General features: G+C 34.1%; 1 protein-coding gene across 1 annotated transcript in view; it reads right to left on the reverse strand.

Moving 5' to 3' along the window:
- The window catches only part of LOC129231356 (galactose-3-O-sulfotransferase 4-like), a 185,251-nt gene extending 166,114 nt beyond the window's left edge, over positions 1–19,137 (reverse strand). The window contains exon 1 of the mRNA XM_054865648.1: positions 19,032–19,137. Coding sequence (XP_054721623.1) covers positions 19,032–19,058 — 27 coding nt within the window. The 5' untranslated portion in view covers positions 19,059–19,137. The remainder of the gene's footprint in view (positions 1–19,031) is intronic.
- Between the last annotated feature and the right edge of the window lie 825 nt (positions 19,138–19,962).

Consider the following 19,962-nt stretch of genomic DNA (forward strand, 5'->3'; position numbering starts at 1 on the left):
GGTAGTTGTATGTGTGTGTGTATGTTTTTGTGTGTGTGTAGGTGTCTGTATGTATGCGTGTGTATGTGTTTGTGTATGTGTGTAGGTGTATGTGTATGTGTGTATGTGTTTGTGTATGTGTTTGTGTGTGTGCGCGTGTGTGTGTAGTTGTGTATGTATGCGCGTGTGTGTGGGACGGCTTTTGCTATAGGAGCAGCATCGTGAGGAGCCGGTCGACGGTGATAGCGCGGAGGGTGGCGGTGAGAAAATAAAATGATAGCACGCCAAAAACAGTCAAGTGAGAACAATAAGCAATCGTGATTGCTCAAAAAAAAAAACGAATCTTGCGGATTTGTTCGCATTAACTAATTTACTATCTCTTGGATCGTGCAGTTTCTGACTCTTTTTCGTACATATTCTTTCGTGCAATTTCGTTAACTATCATTTATTCTTCCATTTAGTTATTTTCTAGCACTTGTCGTATCTTTCGTGTTCGTTCGTCACGCTCGCGCTCGTATATTTTCCAGTGAATTTTCAATTTTTAAACCTGCATTGTTCACACTCAGATTCGAATTCTTTCAAACGAAATTCAGACTATTTTCAGACTTTTTTTTTTTTTGGTTTTGGTACATTCTGAAATCCACCACCGATTGAATCTTGCCGGCTCGGATTCAGTTTTTAGGATCCGTTTTTTCTTTGGGATTTTACTTTTGGAGTCGGATGTGTTTGTAACCAGGGCTGTGGAGTCGGAGTCGAAGAGTCGGAGTCGGACTGATTTTGGAATAAAGGAGTCGGAGTCGTTAGAAAACATGCCGACTCCGACTCCGACTCCGGGCTTCTTTTTTTCTTTCCTTTTCACTGACTCTCCTTGCATTTTTTAAAAATTGATTACCAATTGGTTCCATTACATGTATAAAAAGATACTAATGAGAAAATAACTACCATTATGGCAATCAGCTAGCTTGAATGCTTACCGAACTTTCTGTAGCCGTCCCCTAGTTTGCTTGCTTTTTCACTTAACTAATAGCAACTGTCAGCAAACGGTTTTGTTGAATAACATTTTCAAGTAATCACTTTCAAATAAAAATAAAAATATAGTGTTTTGTTCTATCTCAGTTTAAAATAGTAAAAGAAACGTAACAAATGAGTAAGTCGACGCCCATAGCTAAGGTTGAAACGTTTAAGTGTGATCGGCAAATTCAAAGAAGTTCTGGCTCGAAAGCACGAATCTAAAAGATTCGATGAAATAATCTAATGTTTTTTTCTTTATTAAGACTATTTCTGTAAGCTAGGTTCTCACTAAAAGTATGGAACAAAATAAGTGTTTATGATTTCTTGATTACAAGACTCAAGAATTGCAGTTAATCTTAAAATCTTCATATTTAGGTTAATTCTAAAGCAGCCAATAAAATGTAAATTAAAAATTTAGCGAAGCAGAAATATAGGTATAGTAAAAACTATTCGTACAAATTTGTATACCGCCGCGTTTTGTGTAAAATTAGCTCCTGACGTATATGTGCCCTATTTTCGTTGAAATTTTATTGATGAAATGTAATTTAAAATATATTCGCGAAAACTTTCAGAATTAAAGTATTTATATTTTTTATAAACTCTGAAATTAACTTTGGGGGTCATCTACCAGATGGATGTCACCCGGGGCAAACCACTCCCTCTCAAGAACTTGGATTTAGAAAAAAAGGCTTTTTTTTTTCTCTCAAGTTACAGCTTTCAAAAATTGAAAGCACACGATTTGATCAATATATATTTGTTAAACATTAAAGGGGGGCAAATTACAGATAATCATTTTCAAAATTTTTAAAAGGGATTTTTAAGTCATCTCACTTTTTAACTCGTAACTATTGGAAAGTTTGATTTTTAAATTGAATTTCTAACGTTGTATGACGTCTTGGGTTTACAATAAAAAACAAAATGCGAAATTTTCATAAAAAGGAATTAATATTTCAATCTCTGTTAAGAGGTTTTCCCCCTTCCCTTGAATGGAGAGAGGGAGTTGAAAAAATACAATTAAAATTTTTTTTAAAAATCCGGAGTCGGAGTCGGGCGTTTCAAAATCCAGGAGTCGGAGTCGGCCATTTTCCTTCCGACTCCGCAGCCCTGTTTGTAACGCATTAATCGAATCATTCGAGCTAGGATTTTAACAGTGGGTTTATACCTTTCTATTATCTTAAACCGAAACAATGGGCCCTTCTTTGATCTTCCGGGGCCTTTACTTTATAAATGAAATTAACACTGAAATTATTTCTGATTAATTATTAATAAAATTTATGTTCTATTATTAATGGATCGTTTATTACCTAATTTAATCGTATAGCAAGTAAAATTAATATATTTTTCTTAATCATATCCAACATATACGTTATTATACGAGTTTCCCAGAAAAGTTTAAGTTGATCAGATTGCATGTATAACGATTATGTTACGTAATTATCTATGATGATTTAAAATCTCTTATCTATTCATTAAAATTTACAATTATAAAAAAAACTATCGAAAAATAGACTTATGAATAGATTGAAGTAAATAGTTTAAATTCAAAATTTTGATTCCATGTTTGGTAAACCACAAGTTGCACATTTTAGCAATACCCTCTGTTTCAACAACACTTTTTAATAAAGCCTAAAGGAATTCCTTCTTTAATAACTGGTTTTACTGCATATACTAATAACAATTTCCTTCTCCCACTTCCTATTTATATCGATATATCTCACAGACTAGATTAATGATAAAAAAATACAAAAAGAATTTTGATTTGTAATTATCGTTTAAATAAGAGCAGTATGCGTATGAATTTTATCTGAAAAGAAAGAGTAAAAATATTATAATCATGATAAATTTTTCTTGCTTTAAAATAGACAAATTGTTTTAGAAACCATCTTAACAGGGGAGGACTGATAAGTCTCTCAAGAGGGCGCCAACCTTGACTCCCAAAAAGCACACAGTTGCAGGGCAGGGGAAAAAAAGTGCACAGGTTCAAGGAAGCAACGGCTTGCAGACCAGTCTGCCCCCTTCATCTTACTATTACATTTCAAAGTTATTAAAACCACAACATTTATACTAATCACAAAATAACGTCTAATACTGCGACATTTTAAACTAACGTTACCCGACTGTTATTCTGTGATTTTTTTCCTGCTACTCTCTTATGTAAATATTTTTACCAATAATCGGATAAGAATAGTTTCAATAGAAAGACGAACTTTAAAAGATAGATATCGACTCCCCCCCTCCCCATTTTTTTTACTTCCTTTTACATAGTAAAGGAAGCATTATGTTCGCGAAAAATTTCCCCCTCAAATTTCGGCCTAAATTTCCATTTTGCTCACCCCCGAATGAATGTTGAGTTTTTTTTTTCAGTCCGACCGCACGTATATATGTACCGAAGAACGTATGGACGCCCGAAATGTCCATTTGGGGAAAAAAAAATGTTAATTTCAAAATGCAAGCTCAAGTGATGTTATAATTTGCCGAGCATTTGGCGATATATCGTCAAGTTGAGAAAAAATTTGGCGAAAAAATGTATTTTTTGAATCTGGTTTCAATTTGGCGATATTTGCTAACCATTGCCGATATTCGGAAAATTATCTCTTTAGAACGCTTTTTTTCTTTGGTTCGCGACAAACTACTCCAAGGCACGATTATCATTAACTTGGGGTAAAAGGTCAGCATTTTTTTTTTTTGGAGCTCGTACAATTTTTTCTTTCAGTAATGTAATGCTCTGTAGTCTATTCAAGCCACACCGTGCGTTAAAGCTCCATTCTACCGGGAAAATATAAATAAAGTTAAAGAAGCTCCACATAAGGACTTTTAAAAGTATCTTAATTTCATTGCTTGTACAGGTAGTCATCAAAATAATGGAAACACTAGAGATTTATAAAGAATTCCTTCTTAGTATGGTGTAGGACCATCTTTGGCATGTAATACAGCTTGGATTCGCCGAGAAATCGATTCATACAAGTGTTGAATAGTGTTCAGAAGAATTGTATACCATTCTTCATGGAGATATTGTGAAAGCTCTGGTAGAGGATATCAATGTCGTATCGATTGCTTCAAAATAGACCAAAACGGCTCGATAATATTAAAGTCAGGTGACAGTGCTGCCCAAGGCAAATGTTTAACTGCATTCTCGTGTTCATCAACCATGATTGGACAAGTCCCGCTGCATGGACAGGTGCATAATCATCTTGGAAAATTCCATCTCTTTCGGGAAACAAAGTTTGGGAAAAGGATGGATCTGGTCAGCTAAACTGCCTCTATACTTGTCCCCAGCGATTCTTCCTTTCAGAGTTACGACAGGTCCAGCAATAAACCACGACATAGCTGCCCATATTATGACAGATCCTCCTCCATGCTTGACACTTGGAAGGAGAGAATCACGATCATGCGCTTGTGCTGGTGTCCTCCAAACATATACCCATCCTGTAGTTGGGAAAAGTGTTAAAAACAATTCGTCAGACTATATTACTTTTTTCCACTCATCAATTAACCAGGATTTGTGAGTGTTGCACCACTGTAAAGGACGTTTAGCATTAACATCTGTGACAAGTGTTTTGGGAATTGCTAACCTGCCATAAATATTCTGTTCATAATGGTGCCTTCTAACTGTAATCACTCACACTGGTGAATCCAGATGTTGATTGAGTTCTGCGGTCACTTTTTGCTGCTGTTGCTCACTTTTTGTACCTTACAATCCGCTTCAATATCCGTTGGTCTCTTTCACTGAGCTTCTCTTTCTGTCCACTATTTTGCTTTGCCAAGCCTGTCTTACCGCGCTCTGTGTATACTGCCATGACATTAGATACTGTACCTCTAGAAACGCCAAAAAGTTGAGATGTTTGTCACACTTGCTCTAGCTAGACGCGCTCCAACAATTTGGCCTTTTTTAAAATTTGAGAAGTCCGGCATTTCACGCGCCTGAAAAAAATCCAAGACTTCCAAAACCTCAATTAAGTCACCATATACAACCACAATATATAAATTGCTAATTATATTTAAAAAAAAAAAAAAAAAAAAAAAAACAGATATCTAGTTTGATTCTTTATTACGTACGAAGCACATTCAAAAATGTCACTTTTTTCACAGGTGTTTCCATTATTTTTCTAACTACCTGTTTGTGTTGATGTTATAGTTAATACTCGATTTTTACATTCTCCACTTTTATAAACGGCTCGTACGAAGGGGCAAGGGGTGCAGCAGTGCCCTCACTTTCAAAAGTAAAGAAGCTTTGCCAGTGGCGGCTCGTGCCTTGAAAAAAATGAGGGGCCAGATCATGGATGCCCCCCGTGTGTTAAAAGCCCCCCCCCCCCCGGGCTTTTAACACAGGACAAGCTACAAAATACTTAATATAATAAGTAAATCACGAAAGATATTAAAGACATTCAAGCTATGTAAAATAAACAACATACAGGCTGGGTAACGGATTCTTTGGTAACGGTCTCGTCGAACCCTTCTGTAAATATTGAGGTTCAATGCGTTGGTGTAGAGAGAAAAACACACACACACAGAGATAATCCGCGGCAGCGTATAAACCGCACCTCATTAATGTTACTTTTTTAACAGATAATCCACATATTATACGCAGAAAAATACGGTACAATCCACTTTTTTTACATTTCAAGCACGTACACGAAAAAAAAAGGATAAGGAATTAAAAAGTTATAAATTACTGTCTGAAAAAAGTGAGGGGACCCGGGCCCCCTTTGGCCCCTCCCACGAGCCGCCACTGGGCTTTGCCCCTCCACTTTTTTTAAGTTAAAAACTAACGATCGATCAAAATATGTTAAAACTGATTGATTCACGCGTTCAAAGAAAGAATTGACTTAGAAAGTATGTTTTATACTTTTTACATGTTTTTATTTCATAACATTTAAATGGAGCTTTATATTGAAAAGAGGGATTCTACTGTCGCCATTTGTCCCGATTTTTACGCACAAATGATTTTACCTGTATTCCAACTGTATAGTACTTAAATAAATATAGCATGAAGTATCAAATAACGCTTTCAAAATAACTTAACTAAAATAGTAACAGAATAAGGACAACAATATAGTCAAAAACCCCAACAATCACTTCTTTTATTTGCTTGAAAGAGTGAAAGAGGCAATAGTGAATTCATTTAAAATAACTCCAACAAAACGACCATTAACAGCTTTCGCGAAAAAAAAAACCAACAATAGGATGAGATTCAGTTTAGCTTCTTAAAAATAAAAAAAAGATAAAATAAGAGAAAAAAAGAAAAGAATCAATAAGACGCGAAAAGATTTATCGTCTGAAAATTAAATGAGTAAAAGTGCACAAAACAATGGATCACGTGACTTGATGTCTACCAGGGGCAACAAGAGCCATCGCCGAACCTTACGTCCACTTGCTACCAGGGGCAGATACAGACTACCACTTTATGAGGGGGGGGGGGTCATGCTAATGGGAATGAACCCTGCCCGTAAAGGAAACCTCGGTTTTAGGCACGAAAAATTTCTGAAACTCTGCTTGAGATTTAATAAAATGACTAAATCGGCCGGGACTAACGCCCCGGCATAAACGTTACAGTTACAAATCAATTTTGTGAACAATGAAAAGAAGTAGTATTTCAAGTATTTACTTTCAAAAATAGTTAATGAATCCAAAAGACTACAGAAAATGTTTACATTTTATTCATACAGTGTTTGAACACAATGTGGACGGATACTCTTGTCGACGGTTAAGGAAGGGGGGTCATGACCCCTCATGACCCTCCCCTTGTATCCGCTACTGCTTGCTACACAAAGCAATGGCTCAAGTGACTCCCTATCAACTAATCACAAGCAATAAAATGAGAAACATCAAGCCAGGGCGAAGTGAAATCAATGAGCAATTCTGAATGCTCATAAAAATAAAAGAATAAACAAATGACTAATAATAAGGGTTCCTATCTGAGAACCATCTTCAAAAATATAAAACATACAAAAAGATGTAACACCCGAGAGATTAGTGCTATTATCGTTTGAATAAGATTTCATTTCAGATTTCTATCCTAAAATAAATATTTATGTAATTTAAAATTATAAATCAGAAAGGAAAATAGCTTAAAATCTAAGCAGTTTATCTTATATTGACAGAATAAGTCAAAGCAGGTGCCAGATAATGTAACTGGTGACGCATTAATATGCTCTGAAGAGGCGAGTGCTAGTGCTCACAAGAGCAACTGAAGAACAGGTCAGTTAGTTTAATGTTTGGACAACTTCTTATTTATACAGATAGCTTTCAAAGGCGTGCTGAATCAATTGTTTCCAAAGTATTTCCTTACGATACGAAAATAACCTCTGTTACAATTTGTAGCCGTTCTTATTTCCGTCTGGTAACAAAGTTGATGATTAACGTTTTTTGACATTTCCTTCCTGTTTAACGCATTTTTTACGCTTTTTAGACTTTTTTTTTAAATATTTTTTTTTCATTTTTCATGACTGTTTCCTATGTCTCGCTCTCTTTCTAATTTTCTGGCTCAAAATAAGTTTTTTTCTTTTTTTTCTTTTTTTTTTTTTGAGCAATCACGATTGCTTATTGCTCTTACTTGACTGTTTTTGGCGTCCTATCATTTTATTTTCCCACCGCCACTCTCCGCACCATCACCGTTGACCGGCTCCTCACGATGCTGCTCCTATAGCAAAAGCCGTCTCCAGGTTGCATCCATGTCCTACACACATGCGGATACATACACAACTACACACACACCCATACACATACACACACACAACTACCCACACATTCATGCCTGCACACAGACACAAACACATATGCCTACACACATACACATACTCCCCACACACACATATTCATACACACAACTACCCACACACTTATGCCAGCACACAGACACAAACACACATACCCCCACACACAAACACACACGCCTACATACACACACTCGTGATTGCGAAGAACATAATTTGAATTCAAGGTGTCAAAGTTCAAGTCAATTTTAATTTTTTTTTCTTAAATTAGATTTTGAAATTCCAATCCAAAAGTGGAACCATGGTTCACTTTAAAAAGAGAGGTTAGGGAGAATGCTGATGCGGTTTCCAATGGAGAAAATACAGTGTGAATTTGAAAAATAAAAATACTGAGTGACTCAGTTCATTTTTTTAAATGTGCCCCGATTGTGTCTGTAATCTGTAAGCATCGAAAAAAGTATTTCTTGATGCAAAAACTTACTTCATCATTCAGAAGAAAGACCGTTCATTTTTTTAGGAGATCGTACTGCACCGTTCATTTGAAGGAGCGCCCCGAACTTAAACTTTTGGGCAGTCGGAAATTCTTAATTTGCCGAATGGAACTCCAAATTTTGCAGAACGGTAAACTATGGGTATACACATAGGTAAATCGGGCATTTGAAAATTGCAATTATGTCTCCAAATTTGCCGAAATGTCAGGCAAAATTTGTCGAATAAAGATATTTTTGGAAGGTCACAGTGACCTTCCATCTGAGCGCCCTTGCTTCCGGAGCCTGCTTGAAACGTAAAATAATAATAATAGTGAATGAGACCATTCGTACTTTGATTTAATTATTAGTCATTTTTTATAATAATGCTAAGTACAAACTTATTTTATTTATGCTCACTGAAGTGTCTCACCTAAGAAGTGAACGAACTTGGTAACGGAGATAACTGAGAGTGGCTGAAAACACTCACCTGAGGAAAAATAAAGTGATTTCACTATAGCTGATAGTCTTGGCATGAGAAATTACTACCTTATGCTAAAATTGTAACGTTTTGGAAGAATAAAACAAATTATGGGCTTGAAAATCTAATTTATCCTTTTACTGTAACTATCATAGTATCCACTATCCTCTACTTTTATGAAATAATTACACGTAAGAATAAGAAAGTCACATAAACAATGTATTTCAAAGATACTTCATTTCAAACAGTCAGAAAAATCAGTGATAGTTTTCTAAAAAAATTTCTTTTTTAGCAAAATAAAAAAGTTTCCAGCTTCTTGGAGTATTTTTAAATATTTATAAGTGGCACAAAAAGTTGGAGGAGCAGTAGATAAAAAATATCAAATACTTTACCAATGAAAGAGGCCATATTTTAAGACCATGAAATCTGCATGTGAATTCTGAATGACTCACTAACGTTGATTGCATACGTAAACTGTTGCAATACTTGCTTTAAAGCGTAATTCAGACATCGTCCGCACATCACGTTCGCGCGGACAGACGAACGTTTTCCGAAAAGGGAGAAACATTCATACATTGCGAACGCGAGTAAAGCACATGTCAGTACTCTCACCCAATAGAGGGAGCGCGCTCATCTCGTGGAGATCAATGAAATGCGACTCCCAACTCTACAGACTTCAGAGACGTCAGATATTTAGCTTCTCGTCCCGTTGACGGGTCCCGTACAATACGGCATGCTGTCATGGCAACGCCGATTGAAAACTGGTTTTAGGGAGAAAAAAGCGGAGCTCACGGATCGTACGGACGCAGTCTGAAAGTTGCTTAGTACGGCTTGCAGTCATAGTAAGCCGTATTGTACGGGACCCGTCGATGGGACAAGAAGCCAGATATCTAACGTCTCTGACGTCCGTAGAGTTGGGAGTCACATTTCATTGGTCTCCAAGAGATGAGCGCGCTCTTTCTATTGGGTGAGAGTACTGATATGTGCTTTTCTAGCGTTCTCAATATATGAATGCTTCTCCCTTTTCGGAAAACGTAAGTCTGTCCGCTTTTTACGTGGCGAACGTGATGTGTGGTCGCTGTCTGGATTACGCTTCAATGCGCCATAAACGTAATTATTTCAAAGCCGACCAGACCTGTTTCTTTTACGGTGGAAAGAAAGTCTATTTAAGCTTTTCAAATACGATACAATCAAAACATATGTCTTTTCTTTTGAAGAAACTGGACAAAAAGAAAAATAAAGAGGTGTAATTTTTTGTTTTGTGATAACTGAACAGTAGGTATTTGAAACACTCACATGGGTCATTCTTCAAAAAGTGTAACTTTTTTGTCACACACCTTTTACATTAAAAACTTTTAGGAATAATTCATTTAACAATGCTTTTTAATTTCATCAAAAATATATCTATTTAAACCTGCCAACAATTTTTCAATAATAATTTTTATTTTAGTATATTTTTGTTTCAGAACATGTGAACTTTCACCTCCGTGACATGTCACACACCTTGTGCGACTGTTTATGTTGCTTCATAACTTATTTAATTAAAACTATATACTTATTTATTTATTATTCCTTTCACAAGTGTCTCATATACTAATTGTTTAAGTATATTTAATTTTTTAATATTGATTTTTAGTTCGTTTTAGTAGAATAAGGAGTCATATCACACAATAAATCCTCACTTTCGTTACCTAAACACAAAATGTCATTCCTCATTAACACGTGGCAGTAATGACATCAAATTTTACTTTCCGTAATACAAGGGAGCCCCCTTATTTATTTTCAGCCTTAAAGAATTTGTGAGATTTTCGTCGAAAAACATAAAGATAGATTTTGTTTTCAAAACTAATTTTCGTTTTGTGACTTCTCACCTGCGTGAACTTGAATTTCAGGGATGTAAATTAATGTAAAAAAAGAAGTGAAGATGTTTTCATATGCTTAACATGTGCAGATTGTAGCAACGAAGAACAAAAATATTTCCCTGAAAAATGCATGCATTAGGCCTATATTAATGGAAAATTCCTCACATCCGTGAATCTCACCTCCGTGACAGACCTTATCTATGTCATTATTTCTGAGGTGAAAATAAATGATGGAGGTTAAATACAGTGGCTCCCAAAAGTGTTCGTACACTTTGAAATTTTTTAGCAAAACCAAAATAACTCGAAACTGAATTCGAATATGAAGTCCAATATTTTTTCACATCATTCCTATATCATTCTAAATACAACCTATTGGTTTTTTCAAAATATTGACGGATCTTCTTTTTGAAATGGGTCAGAAAACGAAGATACAGAGAAATAACACGCCACAAAAGTCATCGTACACTCAAATATTTTCGAATAAATTCATGATTAAAATTGTCATATGCAGTTTTATTAATATTTTTGCATTGTGTTGACCCCTTTAAGTCATTTGGCTTTAATTTTTTTTTTATTCATTCCTTAATATTGTGCTTATTAGTGTAAAATGGCTGGTATTCGTAAAAAACCGCAAACACCATTCAAAATTTGAATTTTTTTCCCACAGTAGTGGTAAATTGGTTTGAAATGTCTCTAAATTAGTTAATTTATTTGTTTGTATAGTAAAGTGCTTGATAAAATGCTTTAAAGAAAGGAATCGGACCGAAAACAAGGTAAGAAAAGGTCAACTGGCAAAGTTGAGGAAACGTGATCGAAGATTTAAAGTTAAAGAATTTATGAAAAATACACATTTGAGTGCTGTAAACGTTTCTACAGAGTTAAATGAAACATATTACATTTAATTTTCACCTAAAGTTGTTCGCCAAGTTCTCTGATTACCTGGATTAAATGGGACCTCTTCCCGCAGAAATTTTCTTGGTCGTGCGAAAAACAGAAAGCTTACGCTTTTCGTCGCAAAATCAATTATAAATAAGCTAAAAACGTTTTAGAATCACGTCTTACTTACAGATAAAAATTAATTCAACATTTTTGGTTAAATTGTTGTATAACTGTAAGTAGAAGAAAAAAAATAGGCACTTAATCTTAAGAACTTATTTGGATCAATTAATCAGGACGGTGGAGGTTTTCTAGTGTGAGGGTGCATATCAGCATCAGGACTTGGTAGTTTGTAATTTTTTGATGAAATAATGAATCATGCTGTTCCTTTAAATATTTTAAAAACCAATTTTGAACTCTTAGCCAAAAATTTGGTTATTGAAACAACTTTGTTTTTTTTATCAAGATAACGATAAGAAGCACACGGTTTTCAACATTTGCGTCCAGTGTCTTGAAAATTGTCCTAAAGTTTAGAAAATACCCCCTCAATCTCCAGATTTGAACTTAATGTAACGTATTTAGAGATATCTGGAGGCTAGATTACGAAAATAGGGCTTTAAAACGAAAATATAGCTAGAAACAGTAAGACTCGAAGTGTGGTAGAACACTTACTCAGAAATTACGCAAAAAAAAAGAAAGAAAAAAATGAAATCTATTCCCAGACGTTTAAAAGGTGTTATGAATACTGTATGATATTCTACTAATTAATAACTTAATCAAAAGTTAGATTATTCAATAATATATAGACATTTTATAAAGTGTACGAAGACTTTTGTGAGATAAAATTTCCGGCACTTTTTGGTTTTTGATTTTTAAAAAATTAAGTTTTAATATTTTTTAAAAACTTTTCATGTAGTTTTGTTAAAAATTGATCATAGATCTTATAATTAAATACCTATTTCGAAATATTAATTCTAACCAATTGATTGGGGACTATTTCGTTGAAAGTCGTAGGTGTACGAAGACTTTTGGGAGCCACTGTATATCAAAATCTCTAGGCATTCCACCAGTATTATAAATTGCCAGTATATTCTCAAATATACTAAATACTATTTTTAACACACATTTGAGCTAAAAGGATAACTACTATTTAAGCCTTACTTTAAGTAAGAGAGCTTAATATTAGATTTCCATTAATAATTAAAATAGCTCATTGTTTGCACAATTAACAAAATGACTGCGTTGATATTAAATTGGCCTCAATTTTTAAACATTAAAATGCTTTTCGTTTTTTCTTTCTTTTTTAATTACCGTGAACAAGGCATTTTTTCTTAATTTGTGAGTAAAATAATTGGAACTTAGCAGGGCCATTGTTTGTGGTTACTTCTAGTAGGTAGCACTTTCATGTATAAGAACGAAAAAAAAAAAAATAATAATAATTTGAATTTTTGCATCTTGAATTCAAATTATGTTTTTCGCAATCACGAGTGTGTGTATGTATGCGCGTGTGTGTTTGTGTAAGCGCATGTGTGTGGGTGTGTGTGTGTAGGTGTGTGAGTTTGTAGGTGTGTGAGTTTGTAGGTGTTCACGCGTGTGTATGCGTGTGTGTGTAGGATATGGACGCAACCTGGAGACGGTTTTCGCAAGAGGAGCAGCATCGTGAGGCGGCCGGTCGACGGTGATGCTGCAGAGGGTGCTGGTGGGAAAATAAAATCAGCGTAACACCAAAAACAGTCAAATGAGAACAATAAGCAATCGTGATTGCTCAAAAAAAAAAAAAAAAAAACAAGAGGTTTCGAAATTAAAAAATATTTGCGTTCAAATGTTACATTTTCTGGAGAATGACCCATATACGATTGATAAAATTCATACCTTTATTCCATTCTAAAAAAATCACGGAAGGAAAATTAAACGTAATCATTGTTCTTTAGAGAGCAAAAAATTCTTTATAAAATGGTGTTTGCTACAGACAGGCGATTTATGAATGAAAAATAATAACTTTCAATCTTTCAAATTAACCAGTAGCTTTTATACTCTTCTTTATTTTTTATTTTTATCAAGGTTTGAAATTATTACTTTCGCAAATGAGCATGATGAAAAAGAATACATGGAACTAGATAGGGGGGATAAATCGTTAAAATCTGTCTCTAAAAACTGATCTTGAAGTCTGAGACGATAAGTCTTCGTTTAATCCCTAATCACTGTATTAAAACTTGCTTACATCGTATTATATAAGCTTCAGATTAAATAAATGCTTTTTAGATATTTTTTGCGTATAATTCATAAGTATTTCATCAAAAAAACCTGTTGTCAGTTTCAGCTACACTGGGTAGAAAGGACTTTTTATGACTGTTAAGATTCAACCACCTGCTTACGTATTAGGAAATACACTTCCAAAAACGAGACATCTGAGATAAATACTCTCTCTATGTATGTATATATATATATATATATATATATATATATATATATATATATATACACAGGGTGTTCCGTTTTAACCTGCAAGACCTTTATTTTCGCAAACGTTAGTCCTAGATGTATACCTCCAATTGAAAAATTGTTCAAAATCAGATGTAGAGTTAAGATATTGAAAGTTTGAAGAAAAAATAAAAATGAGTCAAAAAATACAAGATTTAACTTTTTGTACGGGACCCAGGTCCCCTAACATATATTTAGGGAAAAAATCTTCATTGAAAAAAAATTCCAACACAAAAAGTTTGAAATTAGTACGACCAATATTCAGCGGGATATGAAACGCAGCGTTTTGTGACTTAGACTTTACACTCTCCGTCAATAACACGTTTTGGAGCGGTTAACAACTGTTTAAAATTATTTGTGTGCACAGAGTGGTTTTTCAATTTGTTCGAGGTTTTGCAGTGTATTTTTGCTTATCACGGCATAATATTTGCATTTATTTTTGATTAGCAATGAAAAATTTAAATACCTTGTGTTTTTTTTTTTTTACTTTGACAACCTGTCATTCTTCTGAAAGGGCGATAAGTTTAAATCTCATTTTCTGTGTGCTCCCTTAAAACTTTAAACTGAAATATCTTCTTGAGTCACACAAATGTCAAGATTTTTGTGTTAATAATAGCTTTCAATGGAGATTATTTCTCCAAATATTAGTTAGGGGACCTAGGGTCCGTATAAAAAGTTAAATTTCGTATTTTTTGACTCATTTTTATTTTTGCTTCAAACTTTCAATATCTTAACTCTGCATCTGATTTTGAACATTTTTGCAATTGGAAGTATCAGTGGCGCACACAGGAATTTTGGAAGGGGAGGGTCCAAGATCAAAAGTCTCATTCTCATATCGTATCCCAATACGCCTTCAAACATATTGACTTGATTTTATCGTTTCTCGAGAACGAAAAACAGCAAAAAATAAACTATTGAATAAATAATTAGCATTAATTAATGAACTGTACTTAAATACATTACCAGAAAGCAAAATAATATACGCATTAACTTTTCTCATAATTAAAAAAATGGATTCAGCAAAGCAAATTCATTGTTGCAGAAGCACCATATGGTTAAAGAAGTTCATAAAATGTCACTTGATATGATCTGTTATTACAAAACTGAAAACATGCTTATTATAGTGTATTCATTTATAATCACCATTCTGCTTGTTATAGACAATTTGTTATAGGAAAAATGTTTAATATTTTTTTTAAATCTTTTAACATGGGGATTTTATTTTTTCACTTATTAGAACTTAAATTATTGTTACCTTTTGTTTGAAATTATTTTAGGCACAAAATACATAAAATCATAATCAATCGGGAAAAAAAGCAAGACCTATGGGGGGGGGGGGGGGGGTCCGGACCCCCTGGACTCCTCCCTTGTGTGCGCCACTGAGAAGTATACATCTAAGACTAACGGTTGCGAAAATAAAGGTCTTGCAGGTTAAAACGGAACACCCTGTATATATATTACATACAGGGTGAGTCTTAACTCTTGAGCAAAACTTTAAGAGGTGTTAGAAGAAAGAATAAGCAAGAATTACACACACATGGAGGAAACATATGGTCACTAACGAAATGCTGACGCAATACATACACACAAAGCCAGAAATTAATGGATGCAAAACATATCACAAATTTATTACACGAAGACGATTTTGCATAACATGTTAATTTTTCAGAAAGGTTTAAAGCTGTTGTTGCACACCATTCTCTTCAAAATAAGTTATTACACACCTCAGTAGCTCCCATAGGAACTGAGTTATAACATTTTAAAGTACAATGGGAAAGTAAAAAGTGTTTTTTAACGAATTAAAAAAAATAGTTACTCATCAATTATGCATGAAGGATATTTAAAAAAAAAAATTAATAAAAATTTAAACTGTCAATGAACAAGTCTTGTGAAATTTTCGTGAAAATCTGAGATTGTAATAGTTGAGGTAAAATATTTTTTGGTTTTGACACGGAATGGCCCAAAATTCAATAGCGATATGGAAGGGGGGGGGGGAGATATTTCTTGTTTCTCTCAAAACGTAGCGCGCGTAACATACCCAACAGTACGCAACTTTTGTAGACTAGGGTAAAAGCATAATCGGAAAAATCGTTTTTGGGCTCCGTCCTATTGTGTGCTTGTTAGATCTTATGAGAGTATTCTTTATTTCTTTTTTCTTTTCTTTTCAAACACAATTACAAAGTAAAACGTGAAACAGGCGCAGGTCTCAACAAGTACGCAAGTTTAAATAATGTCTAGCTTTTTCAGAGCAGGCGCGCAAAATTTTGAGTAAAAAATTTTGCTTATTCAAGCACGTTTCAAAACAGTAGGCTTAGTTTTACTATAAAAGTGATTTTTTTTCTTTTTTGTATCCGTGTGATTTCAAACATTCGTTTTGATTTGAGGTTTTTTTTTTTTTTTTTTTTCAATTTGCATAATCTTCTTATATATTTGCACTGGTTATAGCAATAATATAACTTGATTTTAGCGTGGAAAGCGATTTTTACTTTTTCGTTACATATTGTTAAAATTTTTCAATTTTTCTATAAACTAACTTTAAATTGGATATTGGAGGGCAGGTAGCGGGTCCCGGTTCAGCTTAACCGAATATTATTGTCCTACGTTCATATGGATAGAAGCAGAAACTTGCTACCTGCTCTCCATTATCTGCGAAATCGACCATAATGGCGGTGGTGGTTTGACGATCTGGGCAGGCATCATGTTGGTTGGCTGCACAACCCTCTCTTTAAGAGAGTTTCTGTGACAATTGCGAGATATATGTTGTGATCTTGGAGCCCTATGCTCATCTTTTGAGGAGCGCTGTTAGCCTTGAGTTAATTTTAATGGATGTTAACACAAAGCCACATAGAACTCTTCTGATCGACGAATTTCCTGAAGGGGAATTCACTGGATGGATTGGCCAAGCAGATCTCTAGACTCCAATCCTATAGAGCATGTCTGAGATGCTCTCAGGAGGACAATAACAACTCGCAACACCCCTCCGGGGACCATCCATAGCCTGAGAACAGCGTTGTTGATCGAGTGGACACAATTGCCCCAGGATCCCATAAATTGTTTCATTTCAAGTGTGGAGTCACACCGCAAGACCTATTAGAGTGGACCATACTCCCTACCAGGGTTGCCAGACGTCCCGGATTTCAAGGGACAGTCCCGTATTTTGAAAAATTGTCCCGCGTCCCGGGGAACTTCCATACGGGACGACTAAAGTCCCGTATTCTAGCTTATTACAATATTTTACAAAACGAAGCATTATTTTAAGGGAAAAAAATTCAGTAAAGCAAAAAATGTGAAAAAAGAGCAAAAAGAAAATCATGTGGCAGCAAACGCAAAAATTGTTTTCGTTTCAATTTGGTTTTTTGTTTTGGCATGAGCGGCATACCAATGATTACTTCCTCTTTGCTCATTGACTAATGTTGGAAATATACCCCTGCGCATGCGTCGGCAATCGCAATGAAAACGATTTTTATACTTTGAACGGTGACATTTTGTAAAGTTTAATGCTTTGATACGATTGAATTCCTCAGATTTTTCATGAAGAAACGTTCTACGTCGGAAAGCATCCCTTAAAAATACACCATATCCAGTAATTGCCCTCAACCTTAAAAAATATCCCCCCCTCCCCGCTTTCACTCCTAGAAGCCTGTCCCGTATTTACTGTTCTTAAATCTGGCAACTCTGTTCCCTACTAACCCATTTTTTTTTTTTTTGTTTTCTTTTGCACAACCGCTATTTCAAACCATCCGACTCTAACGAGTTACTTATGATCATGCGTGTGTATTTTAAATTTTGAATTGTTATTTGTTTTGTATTGTTTCAATGTTCATACCAAACTTCATGAAAATCGGCCCAGTAGTTCGGGAGATAAATTGACCAAATCTGAAAATTGTCTTAATTTCTTTTAACAGTGTATAAATTACAGGTAACTGTAAATACTCAAATAGAACAAATCTACATATAAAAATACATTCTTGTAGTTACCGTAACATTTTAACTACGTTTCATAATACACATAAATTCATCAATAAAAATCATCATAAAAGTCAGCTTAAACCATTCTAGTAAAATAAACCACGTCTGCTTTTGTTCAATCAATTAGCATTTCTCGCGGTTTAACGGTTTCGATGCAAGTGTTTGCTTTTCAAAAGCTACATGAAAGTGGAAACTTGTCTGTTATGTCATCAAAGGATGATTTCTGTCAAATTATAAGTATATACCATTCGTTTATTTGTTTAATATTTTTCCAAATGTATCTTTTGAGTATAAATGGCTCTTTTCTGTCTAAGTATATTAGCCGGTTAAATGCTATTGCTTTCCCGTGATACCAATTTAAGCTACAATTTCATATTTAATAAAATATTTATTTTTTCAATTTTCAGTTTGAAACAGTTTACTACTTTCGAATTTTAAGCTGTAGCATTGTGCAGCATACGAATACCATGTCAAATTGAAATGAAAAAATAACTTTTTGCAACAAAGTAACAGTAGTAAACCCAACGTTGATAGGGCTTAAATTAGCAACTAATTGCAAATACCATGTAGTCCAAAATTTGATGTTCATATGGATATTTATTTCTGTCATGCGTATGTACCCAAAAATATTCGTACCTTTAATTCGTTTTTGAATCAATAAAACGTTGATTCGTTTGAAAATAAAATATACAAAAATAAATAAGTAAAATTGATTTAAAACATATTCTACGAAACTCTTTTCAAATGTATCTAGATATGTTTAGCAATATTTGTACCTAATTTGAAACTATTAATATACCAACAAAGTAACATCACAATTATTTTTAAATTTTTGAAAGTAAGCATCGCGCGAGGAATTAAACATCATATTCTTTCTCTTGAAATATTTCACCCGTTTTATATTTTTCTTACATATCAACAACCAGAATATAAAATTCTACAATCTACCCCTAATATTATCATGTAATAGTTCGAAATGTGTACAAATTTGGTCATTGATTTCTGTGAACTCTCTAACTTAAAAAAAAAAAAAAAATTTACTGCATAAAATTACTTTCTCCAAGAAAAAAGTTATTTTTGCTAAGATATAGAGACGAGAGTACAGCAAAAGATTAACATATTTGACATCTTACTGTACGTGAAATCTCTTTTATAAAGTTTTTTTTAAAAATGAAATAAAGAAACTATTTACCAGCTTTTGAAGTTGAATATTGGGCATATCCTTTCGGAATTCAACCAAACAAAACTGGAAAGACACAAGATTTCATTTTTAAGTTTCAGTGCTTTCGCGTTCATCCCAACTCTTCGATAGGAGCTTTAGAAAGGTGGATAATTCTTAGGTTTTTGTTTGAACAACTGCTGCGGGTCTAAAGTGCTTGTGCCAGTAGCTCCATAAAACATAAGTTGAACATGAAATATTATCACTTCCTAGTTGATCGCGTGTTATTTCGTCCATTAATCTCGCACAGAAAAAGTTAAAGGACTGTTCACAAACTACGGAAAGCAGAAAGAATATGACATGGTGAAATTTTTGGTTTGTGCTTAAAGTTTAAAATGGGTGAAACCAAATGTCATTTGGCCTCACAAATTCAACGCTGCTTGTCCCAAATTTGCGACCAAATTATATACACTTGATTCGGAGTCATTGGTTGTCCATAAATTGTCACTTTAAACATATTTGACTCCTTTTGTCACAAAATGTTACGTTTCATCTTTTCCCTTCCCTTCCACTTGTCACATGTCACGCAAGATTTCACATGCAAATTGTTATATTTAAAAAATATTTTAACCGAAATGTGTAATGTCCCAATTTTTAAACCCCCTTCCCTTTTTCACAAACAGTCAGAATTTCACTCTCGACATTTTTGTGCCCCTTACAAGGAATCGATGTTGGTGTGTGGTAAAGTAACTTGTGCAATTTATTAGTGTTTAGCTAATGTCAACAGTGATGTTGCATTTGGATGTCACAGAAAATCAATTGAAATTTTTAATATTTGCAAGATGCTAAACCCTTTTTAACATGGAACATAATTTGAGCTAGGAGGAAAATGTTCCTAAATTGTGTTTTCTTAATTTCTGAGAATTTTATGTTAATTTAATTTTTAGTAGCATATCTTTCTCCA

Source organism: Uloborus diversus, chromosome 10, assembly GCF_026930045.1.
Source record: "Uloborus diversus isolate 005 chromosome 10, Udiv.v.3.1, whole genome shotgun sequence".
NCBI classification, from domain to species: domain Eukaryota; kingdom Metazoa; phylum Arthropoda; class Arachnida; order Araneae; family Uloboridae; genus Uloborus; species Uloborus diversus.